General features: G+C 65.1%; 3 protein-coding genes across 8 annotated transcripts; 2 read left to right on the top strand and 1 right to left on the bottom strand.

The window, feature by feature from the left end:
- The first annotated feature begins 237 nt into the window (after positions 1–237).
- Positions 238–1,696, top strand: TCAP (titin-cap). Its single transcript, XM_062508034.1, is given in 7 exon segments — positions 238–258; positions 260–384; positions 1,166–1,184; positions 1,186–1,218; positions 1,220–1,276; positions 1,278–1,454; positions 1,529–1,696. Coding segments are annotated over 7 exon segments (600 nt in total).
- Positions 1,697–2,992: 1,296 nt separating this feature from the next.
- PNMT (phenylethanolamine N-methyltransferase) lies at positions 2,993–4,892 on the top strand. Its single transcript, XM_062508358.1, has 3 exons — positions 2,993–3,146; positions 3,314–3,521; positions 4,457–4,892. Exons 1-3 carry the CDS (start codon positions 2,993–2,995, stop codon positions 4,890–4,892), a joined length of 798 nt encoding a protein of 265 aa, XP_062364342.1.
- Positions 4,893–5,592: 700 nt separating this feature from the next.
- On the bottom strand, positions 5,593–9,627 carry PGAP3 (post-GPI attachment to proteins phospholipase 3). 6 transcript variants are annotated; one of them, XM_062508326.1, is made up of 8 exons: positions 9,424–9,627; positions 8,687–8,784; positions 8,467–8,619; positions 8,102–8,164; positions 7,908–7,969; positions 7,264–7,400; positions 6,715–6,919; positions 5,593–6,151 (listed from the first exon to the last, which is right to left on the bottom strand). In XM_062508326.1, the coding sequence occupies exons 1-8, from the start codon at positions 9,608–9,610 to the stop codon at positions 6,088–6,090; spliced, it is 969 nt and encodes a 322-aa protein (XP_062364310.1). In that variant the 5' UTR covers positions 9,611–9,627; the 3' UTR covers positions 5,593–6,087. The 6 variants fall into 6 exon arrangements, with proteins under 6 accessions (XP_062364310.1, XP_062364311.1, XP_062364312.1 ...); XM_062508327.1 differs by lacking the exon at positions 8,102–8,164; XM_062508328.1 differs by lacking the exon at positions 8,467–8,619.
- Between the last annotated feature and the right edge of the window lie 2,447 nt (positions 9,628–12,074).

Genomic DNA, 12,074 nt, shown 5'->3' with positions numbered 1-12,074 from the left:
GCAGGTGCCAGGGCGGGTCCCACCGGTGCCATCACGTTGCTGGCAGGGTCTGCCCCTCATCCCCATGGCGGGAAGGGCGGGGGATACACCCCGTGGGTGCCACACACGTGTCCGAGGTGCCCACCACCCCTGCTCGCCCCCCCTTGGCAGCGTCCGGTGCCAGCGGCTCATCCCAAAATAGCCCCAGCGGGGCCATAAAAGCGGGGCGGGCACAGAGGGGGGGAAAAAAACGGCACCATGGTGGGCCCTGGCGTGGTGGGGGAGCTCCAAGGGGCTGCTCTCGGCCCGCCTGGGCTGCCAAGTCCAAGAGGAGGATGTGGGGCGGAGAGAGACCTTCAGTGCTGAGTGGCTGGACCTAGAGCTCAGGTCCCGGCCCGAGGACGGGTGAGGGGCATGGCCAGAGGGGTTGCCAGGGGTCCGAGGGGTGGTGGGGACATGGGGGGGCACTGGGTGCTGGAGGACTGGGGGGTTTTGTGGGGGGATTGGGGTTTTGGGGGTCTGCAAGGGTTCTGAAATGTGGGGTTTCCATGGGGTTGTGGGGGGACTGCAAGTGTCTCAAATTGTGGGGTCTCCATAGGGTTTTGGGGGGGCACCAAGGATCTCAAAATATGGGGTTTTCTGTGGCTTTGTGGGGTGGTTCCAAGGGTTCCAAAAACTGGGGGTTTCCATGGAGGTTTGGGGATATAGTAGACTTCAAGGGTGCCAGTGAGGTTTTGGGCAGCCCCAAGAGTCCCAAACTTGGGTGTTTCTGTGGTGTCTTTGCAATGTGAGGGGGCTCCAAGTGTCCCCAAATTATGAGGTTTCCAGGGAGTCTTGATGTTTTGGGAGTTTCTGAGTGTCCCTGTGGGGTGAGGGGTGCTCCAGGGAGATGGTGGGGGGGTGTCCAGGAGGGATTGTGAAGGTTTATGGGGTTCCTGTGAGGAAATAGAGGTCTTGATGAGGCTGGGGGAAGGCCGGGATTCCACAAGGAGATTCTCCAGGGGTTCCCATGGGGTGGTCCCCGTGGGGCTGAGCGGGTCTGTGGGACATGGGGGATGGGGTCCTCCCATGGAGTGGGACGGGACATGGGGGTCTTCAGGGTTTCTGGTGGGATGGGGTGCCCCAAAAAGGGTCAGAGCAGGACATGGGGGTCTCGCTTGCACCCCCACGAGTGCCCCGTGCCCAGGTGGTGCCGGCGGGAGGTGGGACACGCAGCACCGGGAGACGCTGGAGCAGCGCGGGGGCCGTGCGGGTGTTGGAGCAGCGCTCGCCCTGGGGGCTGCTGCGGGTGGGGGTCCCTGGGACAGCCCCTGACCCAGCACCTCCTGCCCTACGCCCGCACCTTCCCCGTGCCCCTCTTCGCCCCCCTCAGACCTCCGCGGAGCAAAGGGGGGAATCCCCGCACCCTCTCCCGCTCCCTCTCCCACGAGGCACAGCGGGGCCTGAGCGTGGCAGAGGGGCCGGGGAAGGTCGGGGTACGGGTGGGGGGGGGGGCAAGAGGGGTGATGTTTGGGGGGCTGAGGGGACCCACACGCCTGGGTCTGCTCAGCCCGCCCCGAAGAGGCAGCACAGGAAGGCGGGGGCAGGTGGGGGTGGACTCCCATTCACCTGGGACCCCACCCCCGCTGCGGGCATCGTGGAGGCCGGTGGGGATGAGGACCCCGCGGGTCGGGGGGGCTCCCGCCCTTCGGGGGGGCTCCCGGCAGCTCCGGCGTGACTCAGTTTCCCCTGGCGAAAAGAAGGGAATGCGAAGATGAGGAACGCTGGAACCCTGGGGGGGGGGGGGGGGGGGGGAAGCCTGGAGGGGGGTGGGGGCTTGCGGTGGGGGTTGTACAGACCATGGTCTTTGTACGGCAATAAAATGCCTACCTTGGCACCGCAGCGGCTCTTTGTTTGGAGGGGGGTACAAGGAGGGAGGCAAGATTTAGGGGGAGAGGGACCCTTTGTGGGATGGGGGAAGGGAGACACGGGGGAAACTGAGGCACAGCAGCTGGAAGGACCCGGTGTTTTATGGGATTGGGGGGGGGGTCCTGGGTGGGAGGGGGCTTGTGTTATATAAACGCCCCCCCCCCCCCCCCCCCCCCCCCCCCCCCCCCCCCCCCCCCCCCGCATCACCCACCCCGGTGCCAGGATCTGCAGTGCCCAGATTAGCTGTTCCCACTCTGGATCCCGCTGTCCCTGGGCCCCCGCCAGGCCCTGTCCCCTCCCTGTGCTCTGTCTCATCCTGGTCCTTCCTCCCAGGAGCCACCTGTCTCTCACCTTCACCCCCTACAGCTCTGGCACAGGCAGGATTTGGGTTCTTTCAAAGCCCCCAGGCCCATAAATGGGTCCCATCCTGCTCCTTATCCCGAGGTGATGGGAGCACTGGGAGCTGGCAGAGGTGGTGCTGGCTCCTGCCAGAGCTGGGCTGAGGTCCAGCACACTCAGCTCACTGGTGATGGAGAGCCCAGATGATCCCCATTCCAATCCCTTCCCATCCCCAAGAAAAAACCCCCATAATTCCAATGCCTTTCCATCCCAATCCCCAACTCATTCTAATCCCTTCTCATTCTCATTCCCATCCCGTCCAACCCAAATCCCTCCACATTTCCATCCCCATCGCATTCCAATCATTTCCCATCCCCATCCCACACCATTCATGTGTGTCCCTTCCCATCCTCATCCCATTTTTGCCCTTCTCCTAATCCCTCTCCATCCTCATCCCATGGGACATTCATGGGGCAGCACAGAGGGGGGTCACAACCGCATCTCGGGGTGGAACGGACAAAACCTCCCGGTCACAGGGACAGGATTCCTGGATCCCCACATCTCGGGAAGGGCGGCGGAGCCGTTATCAGCTCCGGGACGGATCCATCCGCGGCCCCGGGGCGCTGGCGCTAACCGGGTTAGGCGGGATGGATGATGGATGGAGGGATGCGGGGTGGATGGATGGGGCCGTCGCGGCTCCCCGCGGCCCCCCCGGGCCGGGTAGGGATAAAAGGCGGCGGCAGGGCCGGAGCCTCAGCCCCTCGCCATGAACAGCCCGGACGCGCTCCGCGAGGGCTACGAGCACTTCGACCCCCGCGCGTACCTGCGCAACAATTACCTCCCGCCCCGGGCCGACTTCTCCTCCGAGGAGTTCGTGGTGCCCTGGAAGCTGCGATGTTTGGCCGAGACCTTCGCCAGTGGTGAGGAGAAGGCGGCGAGGAGCTCCGCCAAGCCTCGCAGTGGGGTGGGGAAACTGAGGCACAGAGCACCCGCGGGACCCGGGGATATCTCCTCGGGCCCTCCCTGCTTTTCCCGGCTCCCCAGATCGGTGTGGGGACTCCCCCAATATGTCCTGTCCCCTTCCTAGGTGAGATCCGGGGGCGGACGTTGATCGATGTGGGCTCGGGTCCCACCATCTACCAACTGCTGAGCGCCTGCGACCACTTCGAGGAGATCGTGGCCACCGATTACCTGGCGGTGAACCGGGAGGAGCTGGGCCGGTGGGCACGGGGCGAGCCCGGAGCCTTCGACTGGAGCCCCTTCATCCAGCACGTCTGCAAGATCGAGGGGCGCGGGTAGGGAGGCACAGAGGGGTACGGGAGGGGGGGCTGTGTGATCCCAGGAGGAGGGTGGTCCCTTGCTGGATTGTGTCCCCAAAATTTACAGGATCGCTAATCCAGGTCCTCACAGATCCCGGGCTGATCCCTGTAGAGCAATGTCCCGAATCCCATGGGATCACAGCCCCACGTCCCTGCAGATACTGGTGTGATCCCTGCAGGATCCCAGCCTCACATATCCATGGAATCCTGTTTCTATCCCTGCGGATGAAGGGGTGATCCCCATAGGAGCCTGTCCACACATCCTCGTGGGTGCCCAGTTGATCCTGTTCCCATGTCCCAGTGGCTCTTGGGTCAATCCCTCCTGGATCCCATCCCCACATCACTGGAGCTGCTGGGTTGACCCCCAGGAGATCCTGTCCCTTTGTTCCTGTGGGTGTTTGGCTTTCCCTGGTGCAATCCCGTTCCTGGGTCCCTGTAGGTTCTGGAATCGGCATCCCACTCCACAGCCCTGCAGGATCGTGTCCTCATATCCCTGTGTGAGCTGGATTGATCCCATCCCCACATGCCCGTTTGTCCCAGGTCAATGCCCACCCACTCCCTACTTCCCTGCACAATCCCACCCGATATCCCTGCAGAATTCCATCCTCACCTCCCTGTGTGTGCTGGGTTGATCCCATTCCCACACTCTTCCATGTGCCAGGTTCTTCCTGTCCCCACATCCCTCCGTGTGCAGGATTGATCCCATTCCCTTATCCCCGTGCGTGCCGAATCCCCCCCCCCTCCCCACAGTCCTCTGGGTGCCAGGTTAATCCCGTCCCTTTATCACAGTGAATACTGGATTGATCCCATCCCCACATCCCTGCGTTTGCCGGGTCAATCCCCTCCCCGCATCCCCCGGGCTCCATCCCACTCTCCACCTCCCCTTTCCCCTGTTCCCCCTCGCCCCTCAGGGAGCCGTGGCAGGACAAGGAGCGGCGTCTCCGCCAGCGTCTCCGGCGGATCCTGCCCATCGACGTTCACCGGCCGGAGCCTCTGGGGGCCCCGCTGCGCCCCCCAGCCGATGCGCTGCTCTCCGCCTTCTGCCTGGAGGCCGTGAGCCCCGACCGCGCCGCCTTCGTGCGGGCGCTGGCCCACGTAGGCAACCTGCTTCGCCCGGGGGGCCACGCGCTGCTGCTGGGGGCCCTGGGCGAGTCTTTCTACCTGGCGGGCCCCGCTCGCCTGCCCGTGGTGCCGCTGCAGGAATCGGACGTGCGGGAGGCGCTGGCGGCCGCCGGCTTCGCGCTGCGGGAGCTGCGGAGTTACGCGATGCCCCCCGCGCTCCGCACCGGCGTGGATGATGTGGACGGGGTGTTCTTCGCCCACGCGCAGAAGCCGCTGGAAGGCTGAGAGGAATCCCCGGGAAATCCCACCCTGCCCGGCAGCCCAAAAGTTGGGTGGGGTGGGTTGGAATCGCTTCCATCGCCCTGGTTGTTTTGGGAGATGGTGACAATAAAGGTTGAGATTGCGGCAGAGGATGGAGGTGCTGAGGGGTGTGAGTGGCGCAAGATCTGTGGGGTCGGGAGGGGGAGAATGGGGCACACGGAGGGGGAACGGGGTGAGAGCAGGGTGGGAAATGGGGTGCAGGCCAGAGGGAAGATGGAATGGGTGGGTGGGTTCACAGTAGGGGGGATATGGGGCACAAATGGGGTGAAGAGGGCAAGAACAGGATGGAAAAGGAGATGTAGGACAGGGCAGGTATGGGATGGGTGAGGGGTGCAAGATGGGGGGATACAGGGTATGCTGAGGGGAACTCTGAGGGGGTTTGGGGCACTTGAAGGGAATTTTGGGGTGCATGGGGTGGGACAGTGAAAGCACGGTGGGAAATGGGGTGCAGGGTGGGTATGAGGTGAGTGGGAGAATTCACGGCACAGAGTGGGGGCACAGAGGGTGACAACAGGGTGGGAAATGGGCTGCAGGACAATGGGTATGGGATGGCAGCAAAAGAGAATGGAGTACACTGGAGGGGTGAGGGAAAGCAGACATGGGGACACAGGGTGCCCTTGGAGCAGGGAGGGGACATGGAGAGGGGACAAGAACCCAGCACAGCACAGATTAAACTCAGCTTTATTCACATCCCACAACACACCCGGGGAGGGGGAATGGGGTGGGGGGGGGGCACAGCCCCTCTGGGCTGGGAGGGGGGCACACCCAGCCCCAAGGCACCCACACAACACCCCCCACCCCAGAACCACCCAGCAGGGCCCCCCCATGCACACAGACCCCCTCCCCCCCAGTCACTCACATGAGCCCCAGCAGCCACTGTCACCTTGTGGGGGTCCCCAGCTCAGCACGGGGAGGGTTTGGGGGGGGTGGTTCCAGCTGTCCTTGACCCCTCTGTGCCCAGCAGTGGGGGGTCCCCACCCTCCCTTGGGGAGATGGGGGCAACGAGGGTCGGGGGAGAAAAACAAACCTCAGAAGGCAACCGGGGGGGGGCAGGAGGCTGTGACCAGGGGGGGCAGGGGGGTCACTTGGCACAGGGCAGGGCAGGGCCCTGGAGGGGCACGAGGGGTTTTCTCCCCACCTCTCCCCCCCCCCAGCAGCTCTAGTCCACTTTGAAGAGGTCAGAGTTGGCCTTCAGGAGGTAGAGGCTGTCGTCCATCAGGAAACTGGGGGGACAAGGTAGGAGGGCTGAGGGGAAGACTCAGCTCACTGTGCCAGGTGGGAAGGGAGGGATTTAGGGGGGACTCGAACCCAACATTGAGCACAGCAACCCCAGAGTCCCTCCAGCACCCCGATTTCAAGTTGGGGGAAGGATCTGTGAATGCCATGGGCAAAAGAGGGACCATGAACATCCCATGGGAAACTGAGGGGGTGCTGAGTACCCCAATTTCAACAGGGGGGCTCACAGCACCCACAGTGGGGTCCCCAACACCTCAATTTCAAGCCTGGGATCCCAGCACCCCATGAAAAACTGCAGGGATCCTGAGCCCCCTAATGTCAAGAGGAAGACACTGAGAACTCCACGGTGGGCCCTGAGCACTCCAATTTCAGGAGGGGTCCCCCAGCAGCCCAGCAAGGTCCCCAACACCCCATTCCCCCCTCCCAGCACTCCCATCACCTCCAGGACACAGCAGAGCTTCCCAAACCCTGTGGGGAGAGCTCTACACTCCCTGGGGAAGACTGGGAGCCCCTCACCCCTAATTTAAACAGAGGGAAGGGGGTCACTGACCTGTAGAAGAGCACGTTGAGGGGGATGGTCCCGATGTGCCAGAGCGCGTGGGCGTCCAGCACCCAGAGCAGGGGCGGGAAGTCGAGGAGCTCGAGCAGCGCCAGCGCCTGGAGCAGCAGCACCGCGGCCGCGCATTTCCACACGTGCGGGAGGCGCCGGCCCTGCCGCAGGCACCACCGCAGCCACCACGCCACCGTCAGCATTCCTGGGAAAACCGCACCGGGGGGGGGGGGGGGGTCAGGGGAGCCCAGGGGGCAACCAAACCCCAGTCAGGATTCCTGGGAAAACAGGGAGGGATCAGGGATAGGGGAGTGTCCAAACTCTTTTAGCATTTCTGGGAAAACAGAATGCAGGGATGAGGGGGTGTCCAGATTGCGGTCAGCATTCCTAGGAAAATGGGGAGCTCAGGGACATGGGGATACCCAAACCCCTGGTCAGCATTCCTGGGAAAACAGGGGGCTCAGAGATGGGGAGGACACTGACTGACACTTGACACAGCCCCAGTACAGCCCAGTGGCTCCCAGTCCATCCCAGTGGCTACCAGCTCACCAGCAGCAGCGTTGGCCACCAGGTTGTAGCCATAGTCAAAGCGTACAAGGCTCAGGTAGGAGATGTGGCCAGCGAGGAAGAGCAGGAGGAAGGCCCTGAAGATGCTGATTAAGGCCGGGCGCTGCAGCCCCAGCGTCCTGGGGAGAGGGGGTACGGTCAGGGCCCTCCCAGTAGGTGCTTCAAACTGGGCCAACAGAGGCCAACACCTTCCCTAGCAAAGTCCACTGGCCCCCAGTACAGCCCAGTGGTCCCCAAGATGGCCCAGCACCTCCCAGTATGGACCAAATATAGCCCAGTAGCCACCAGCATGGCCCAGTCACCAGTATAGTCTGAGTGATCCCTAACACAACCCCAGCACAGCCCAGTAGCCCCCAGTACAGAACAAGCATGGCCCAGTGGCCATCAGTATAGAAGTGGTAAGGCCCAGTGACCCCTCCCAGCATGACCCAGTGACTCCCAGTACAGCCCAGTGCCTCCCAGTACACTCCCCAGTCTAGCTGTAGCCAGCCCCAGTGCCTCCTAGTCCGGTCCAGTGTGGCCCTGCAGCCTCCAGACAAGCCTCAGGACAGTCCAGTGCCCTCCAGTCTGTCCCCAGTACCCCCCAGTCTGTTCCCAGTACCCCCCAGTCCAGTCCTGGTGCTCACCTGACACAGCACAGGTACACGGAGTGCAGGATGACGGCCGAAGCACAGAAATAATCCAGTTTCTGTGGGATTTGGGATGGCTGAGCTGTGCTGGCAGTGTGGGAAGTGGGGAAGGGGGTTCTGGCACCCCACAGGTGGGGCTAGAACAAGACCCCCGGGGGCCTGGGGACACTCTGGGGGTGCCACTCCCTCACCTCCGTCAGTGCTGTGTCCCTCGTGTGGAATACGGTGGACCAGAACCATGCATTTAAGGAAACCTGGGAAAGAGGGAAGTTTGGGATTTAGGGGATGGGGGGATGTGGGTCAGAGTCGCCTCCCCCTCAGTTCAGGGCCCATCCCCCTCTCATTTGGGGGATGAGGGCCTTGGGAATGGGATGAGGAGTGGAGCAGCTGGAGCTGGGTGGGATCAGGTCGTTATGGGGGAGATCGGGGAGAAGAGGAGGGGGGAGAGGGAAGGAAAGGGGAAGAGAGTGGAAAAGGAAGGGGGAAGAGGGGGAAGGGATAGAAAGAAGAAGGAAAAGAGAGGGAAAAGGGATGGGAAAAGGGCAGCAGGGCTCACCCAGGCGAAGGCGACGCAGGTGGGGTAGGTGGGGGCGGCGGGGGGCACGGCCGCCCGGTAGCGCAGCAGCATCACCAGGCTGGCCAGGCCGTTGAGGAAGGAGGCGAAGGCAGAGGCTGGCTCCTGGAAAAACAGGAACCGGGAGAAGGGCCACTGGGAGGGGACAGGGAGGTCAGCGGGCACGGGGGGACCCCGACTCCCCCCCAGGACCCCCGCTCACCTTTCCATGGAACTGGGGCACGCGGTGGCCACCCTGCTGGTACAGCCGCACCGTCAGCCACATGCACTCGTACTTGCACTCATCCCGGCACGTCCAGCCTGCGCAACACACCAGTGCCTCCCAGTATGCGCCAGTGGGCAACGGGAGTGACAGGACCCAGCTCAAGGCAGGAGGAGCGGGTGGGGTTCACCCCGTGGCACCGAGGACCCCCCCCAAGCCTCAATGGCTATCACTGAGCAATCTGGGAGGACACCCAGCCACCGCCATAGTGACCAGCAGCACTGCCCAGTAGCTCCCAGTATGGCCGTGTCTGTCCTGACAGTTCAGGGATCTCCAAACTGGCCCAATACCTGGCCTGGCAAAGTCCAGTGACCCCACTTCACAGTCCAGCACCCCCCAGCATAGACCCAAAACAGCCCAGTAGCCACCAGCATAACCCAGTGACAACCAGCATAGACTAAGTGACCCTTAACACAGCTCCAACATAAAAGCACCATAGTCCAGTGACCCCCCCAGCATCACACAGGTCTTCCCAGTCCAGCCCCAGTATGGCCCAACAGGCTCAGGCCAACTCAGGGCACCCCAGCACTTCCCAATTCGGCCCCAGTGCCTCCCAGTCCCTCCCCAGCCGGGAGGGGGCGTGGCTTCAGGGGGGCGTGGCCCCCATGAGGGTGCGGCCTCGGTAGAAGGGGCGTGGTCTCGGGGTCCGACAACCAATGGCCGCGGGGGGGCGGTACCTGTCAGGCCCATGTAGAGCGGCTGCCGGGCGCGGAAGTGCCGTAGTGCCGCTCCCGAGCAGTTCTGCCGCTCGCAGCGGCTCAGGCACTCCCGGTACAGCGGTTCCCGGTCCCCCTGAGAGGCCCGGGCCGGGCCCGGCGCCGCCGCCGCCATGAGAAGCAGCAGCAGCGCGGCCCGCGCCGCCATCGCCGCCCGGCCCGGCCGCTTCCGGCCCGCCCCGGAGATGGGACCCCGCGGGGCACTATGGGATATACCGCCCCCGCCGGCCGCGGGAGGCGATGGGATACAGTCCACCAAGCGGGAGGATCATGGGATATATACACTCTCGGTCTCGTTGTAGAGGCTCATGGGATATATCCCCCTTGGTTACGCTTTGCAGAGATTGATGGGATATATCCCCCCGTAGGGTCTGCGGATTCCGAGGCACTGCGGCAACCCTCCAGTGTCTTGCGGGGTTCGGCGCCAGTCCAGGGCCCGGGGGGCAGGGCAGTCTGAGGAACTGAGTAGTCCCGGCCATGCGAGACTCCCGGCAGGGGCCGTGGGATGAGGTCCCGGTGGCGGCCTGGCCTGAGGGGACAGTGATGTGCTGCATACCCATTCCTGCCCCCGTGGCAGGCGGGACCGTAACGCCGAGAGTCCCCCTCTCCGGGACCCCCTCTGTCGTGGCAGCCTCGGTGGCACATGTGGAAGCACGGACTGGGGTGACCCAAGGGTACATGGGGGACAGAAGGTGCGGGGTTCACATCCTGCGCGCGCCCCCCCCCCCCCCCCTTCCCCCCCCCCCCCCATGCCATCTTCTCCTGGCTCTGTCTGGCTGGGGGATTCGGGTGAAGTCCCCATATGTGGGGATCCCCACCTGTGTGCCCAGGGCAGCAGGTGAAGGTGGAACAAGTGGAAGACAGATGCCAGCTCTTGGTCACGTCATCGGGGACCTGTTAGATGCTGCTGGACTGTCCCTGTCACCCAAGACAGCCCCCAACACCCTGCACCATTCCTGGGTGCCAGATCTGTCCCCCCAGACCCATGAGTGGTATTTCTGTCCCCCCTCCCCCACAGGGGTGACAGTCACAGTCCCAGTGAGGCAGATGAGGGGACAGGGATGGAGGCCACGCCCTCTCCCCCTATTCAGGTGACCCCTGCTCCCCAGGATCGCAGCAGGACCTCAGTACAGGAGGGCTCCGGGAGTGGGGAGTCCCTGTTGCTCCCCAGGTTATGGGAACGGGGGACTCCAGGATGGGAAGTCTCAAGTCCGCGATGCTGTGGGGGGATGGACTGGAGGGGAGGGAGGGCTGGGGTGAGGGGTTCCTGGTGCTCCGAGAGGGTGGAAAGCGGGATCGGAGCCAGGAGGGTCGCCAGTGCTCCCGGGTAGTGGACAGGGGGACCTGGGGCGGGGGCGCACCCGCTGGTCCCGGGGATGGGAAGGAGGAACGGGGGCTCCCCGGTGCTCCCGGGGGATGGACGGCGGTGATTCCCGGTGCTCCGGGAGGTTGGACGAGGGAACGGGGTCTGTCCCGGTCCCGGCCGGCGGGAGCGCGCGGGGGCGGCGGGAGCGCGCGGCGCGCCCTCGCCCGGGGCCGGGACCGGAATCGGGATCGCGAGGCGGAGCCCGGGAGCGGCGGGAGGCGGCGGCTCCGGCTCCGCAAACTTTCCCGGAGCGGCGGCGGGGCCATGGGCCGCGGCCCGCGCTGAGCACCATGATCGCGGCCGGGGGCTGCCTCGGCGCCGGGCTGCTGCTGCTGGCCGCCCTCTGCCCCCACGCCGCCGCTGAAGGTGGGTCCCACCGGGGAGCTCCGGGTGCACGGGGGACACCGGGAATCGAGGGGACGCCGGGCCGAGGGAGCGTATCCCGCGCCGCGACTTCGCACAAAGTTTTGCACGGGACCGACCGAGACCGGGTGGGGGGTGCCCCAAGAGGGGGAACCGGGAAATGGAGGGGGGGGGCACGGGGGGCGTGACCGAGAGGGCACCGGGGGGGGACATAGCGGGTGGGACCGAGTGGTGGAAAACCGAGGGAGCCCGGAGCTGGGAACGAGGGGAGCAGCGGGGGTAGGACCGGGCAGCTCTGGGAGGGGGTCGAGGGGGCACCGGGCCGAGGGGCCCGGTGTGCTCCGGGGCTGCACGGCTGCAAGTGACGGGACCGCCTCCCCCGGTCCTTCCCCAGTCCCCCCGCTGCCCCCTCGGTGTCCCCCGTTCTCCTCGCCGCGGGCAGCGCGACCCCGGTGTCCTCGCGCCGCGATTGTCCGCCAGGACTGGGAGCCGAACTAGTGTGTACTGGGACGTGCTGGGAAGGGGGAGGCCCTGCCCGCTGCGCCCTAGCTCCCCCCGAGCGGAACGACCCCCGGTGCCGCTTTCCCGGGAGGAATTTCGTGGCTCGGGTACAGCCCGGAGCGGGGAACCCCCTGCTGCAGCCGGACCCAGGGCTCCGGTACCGCCGGGAGAAGCGGGAACGGGGCCCCCCAGCTTGTGGGGATTCCCTTCTCGTGGGCATCGGGAGGCTTCGGGGTGTGGGGCAGGCGCGGAGCGGCTGGTTGGGTGGGTGGGTGGGTGCGTCCCCGTCGCTCCCATCCACATTCTCGACGTGCCGCACCCAGCCCAGCCCCGGGGGGTGCGGGGAGCCCGGCCCGACAGCCCCCGGGCCTCGACCAGGCAC

The sequence above is a fragment of the Cinclus cinclus genome, chromosome 24, assembly GCF_963662255.1.
Source record: "Cinclus cinclus chromosome 24, bCinCin1.1, whole genome shotgun sequence".
Classification (NCBI taxonomy): Eukaryota; Metazoa; Chordata; class Aves; order Passeriformes; family Cinclidae; genus Cinclus; species Cinclus cinclus.
This window is presented reverse-complemented; position numbering and strand designations above follow the sequence as displayed.

Bases quoted from the DNA above. Each gene is read 5' to 3' on its own strand.
- PGAP3 (XM_062508326.1), bottom strand. From the start codon at position 9,610: ATGGCGGCGCGGGCCGCGCTGCTGCTGCTTCTCATGGCGGCGGCGGCG. The intron at 8,620-8,686 runs GTGAGCGGGGGT...GTCCCCTCCCAG, and splicing joins TGCCCCAGTTCCATGGAAAG to TGGCCCTTCTCCCGGTTCCT. The intron at 7,401-7,907 runs GTGAGCACCAGG...CCCTCTCCCCAG, and splicing joins GTGTACCTGTGCTGTGTCAG to GACGCTGGGGCTGCAGCGCC.
- PNMT (XM_062508358.1), top strand. From the start codon at position 2,993: ATGAACAGCCCGGACGCGCTCCGCGAGGGCTACGAGCACTTCGACCCC. The intron at 3,147-3,313 runs GTGAGGAGAAGG...TCCCCTTCCTAG, and splicing joins GGCCGAGACCTTCGCCAGTG to GTGAGATCCGGGGGCGGACG. The intron at 3,522-4,456 runs GTAGGGAGGCAC...CTCGCCCCTCAG, and splicing joins TGCAAGATCGAGGGGCGCGG to GGAGCCGTGGCAGGACAAGG.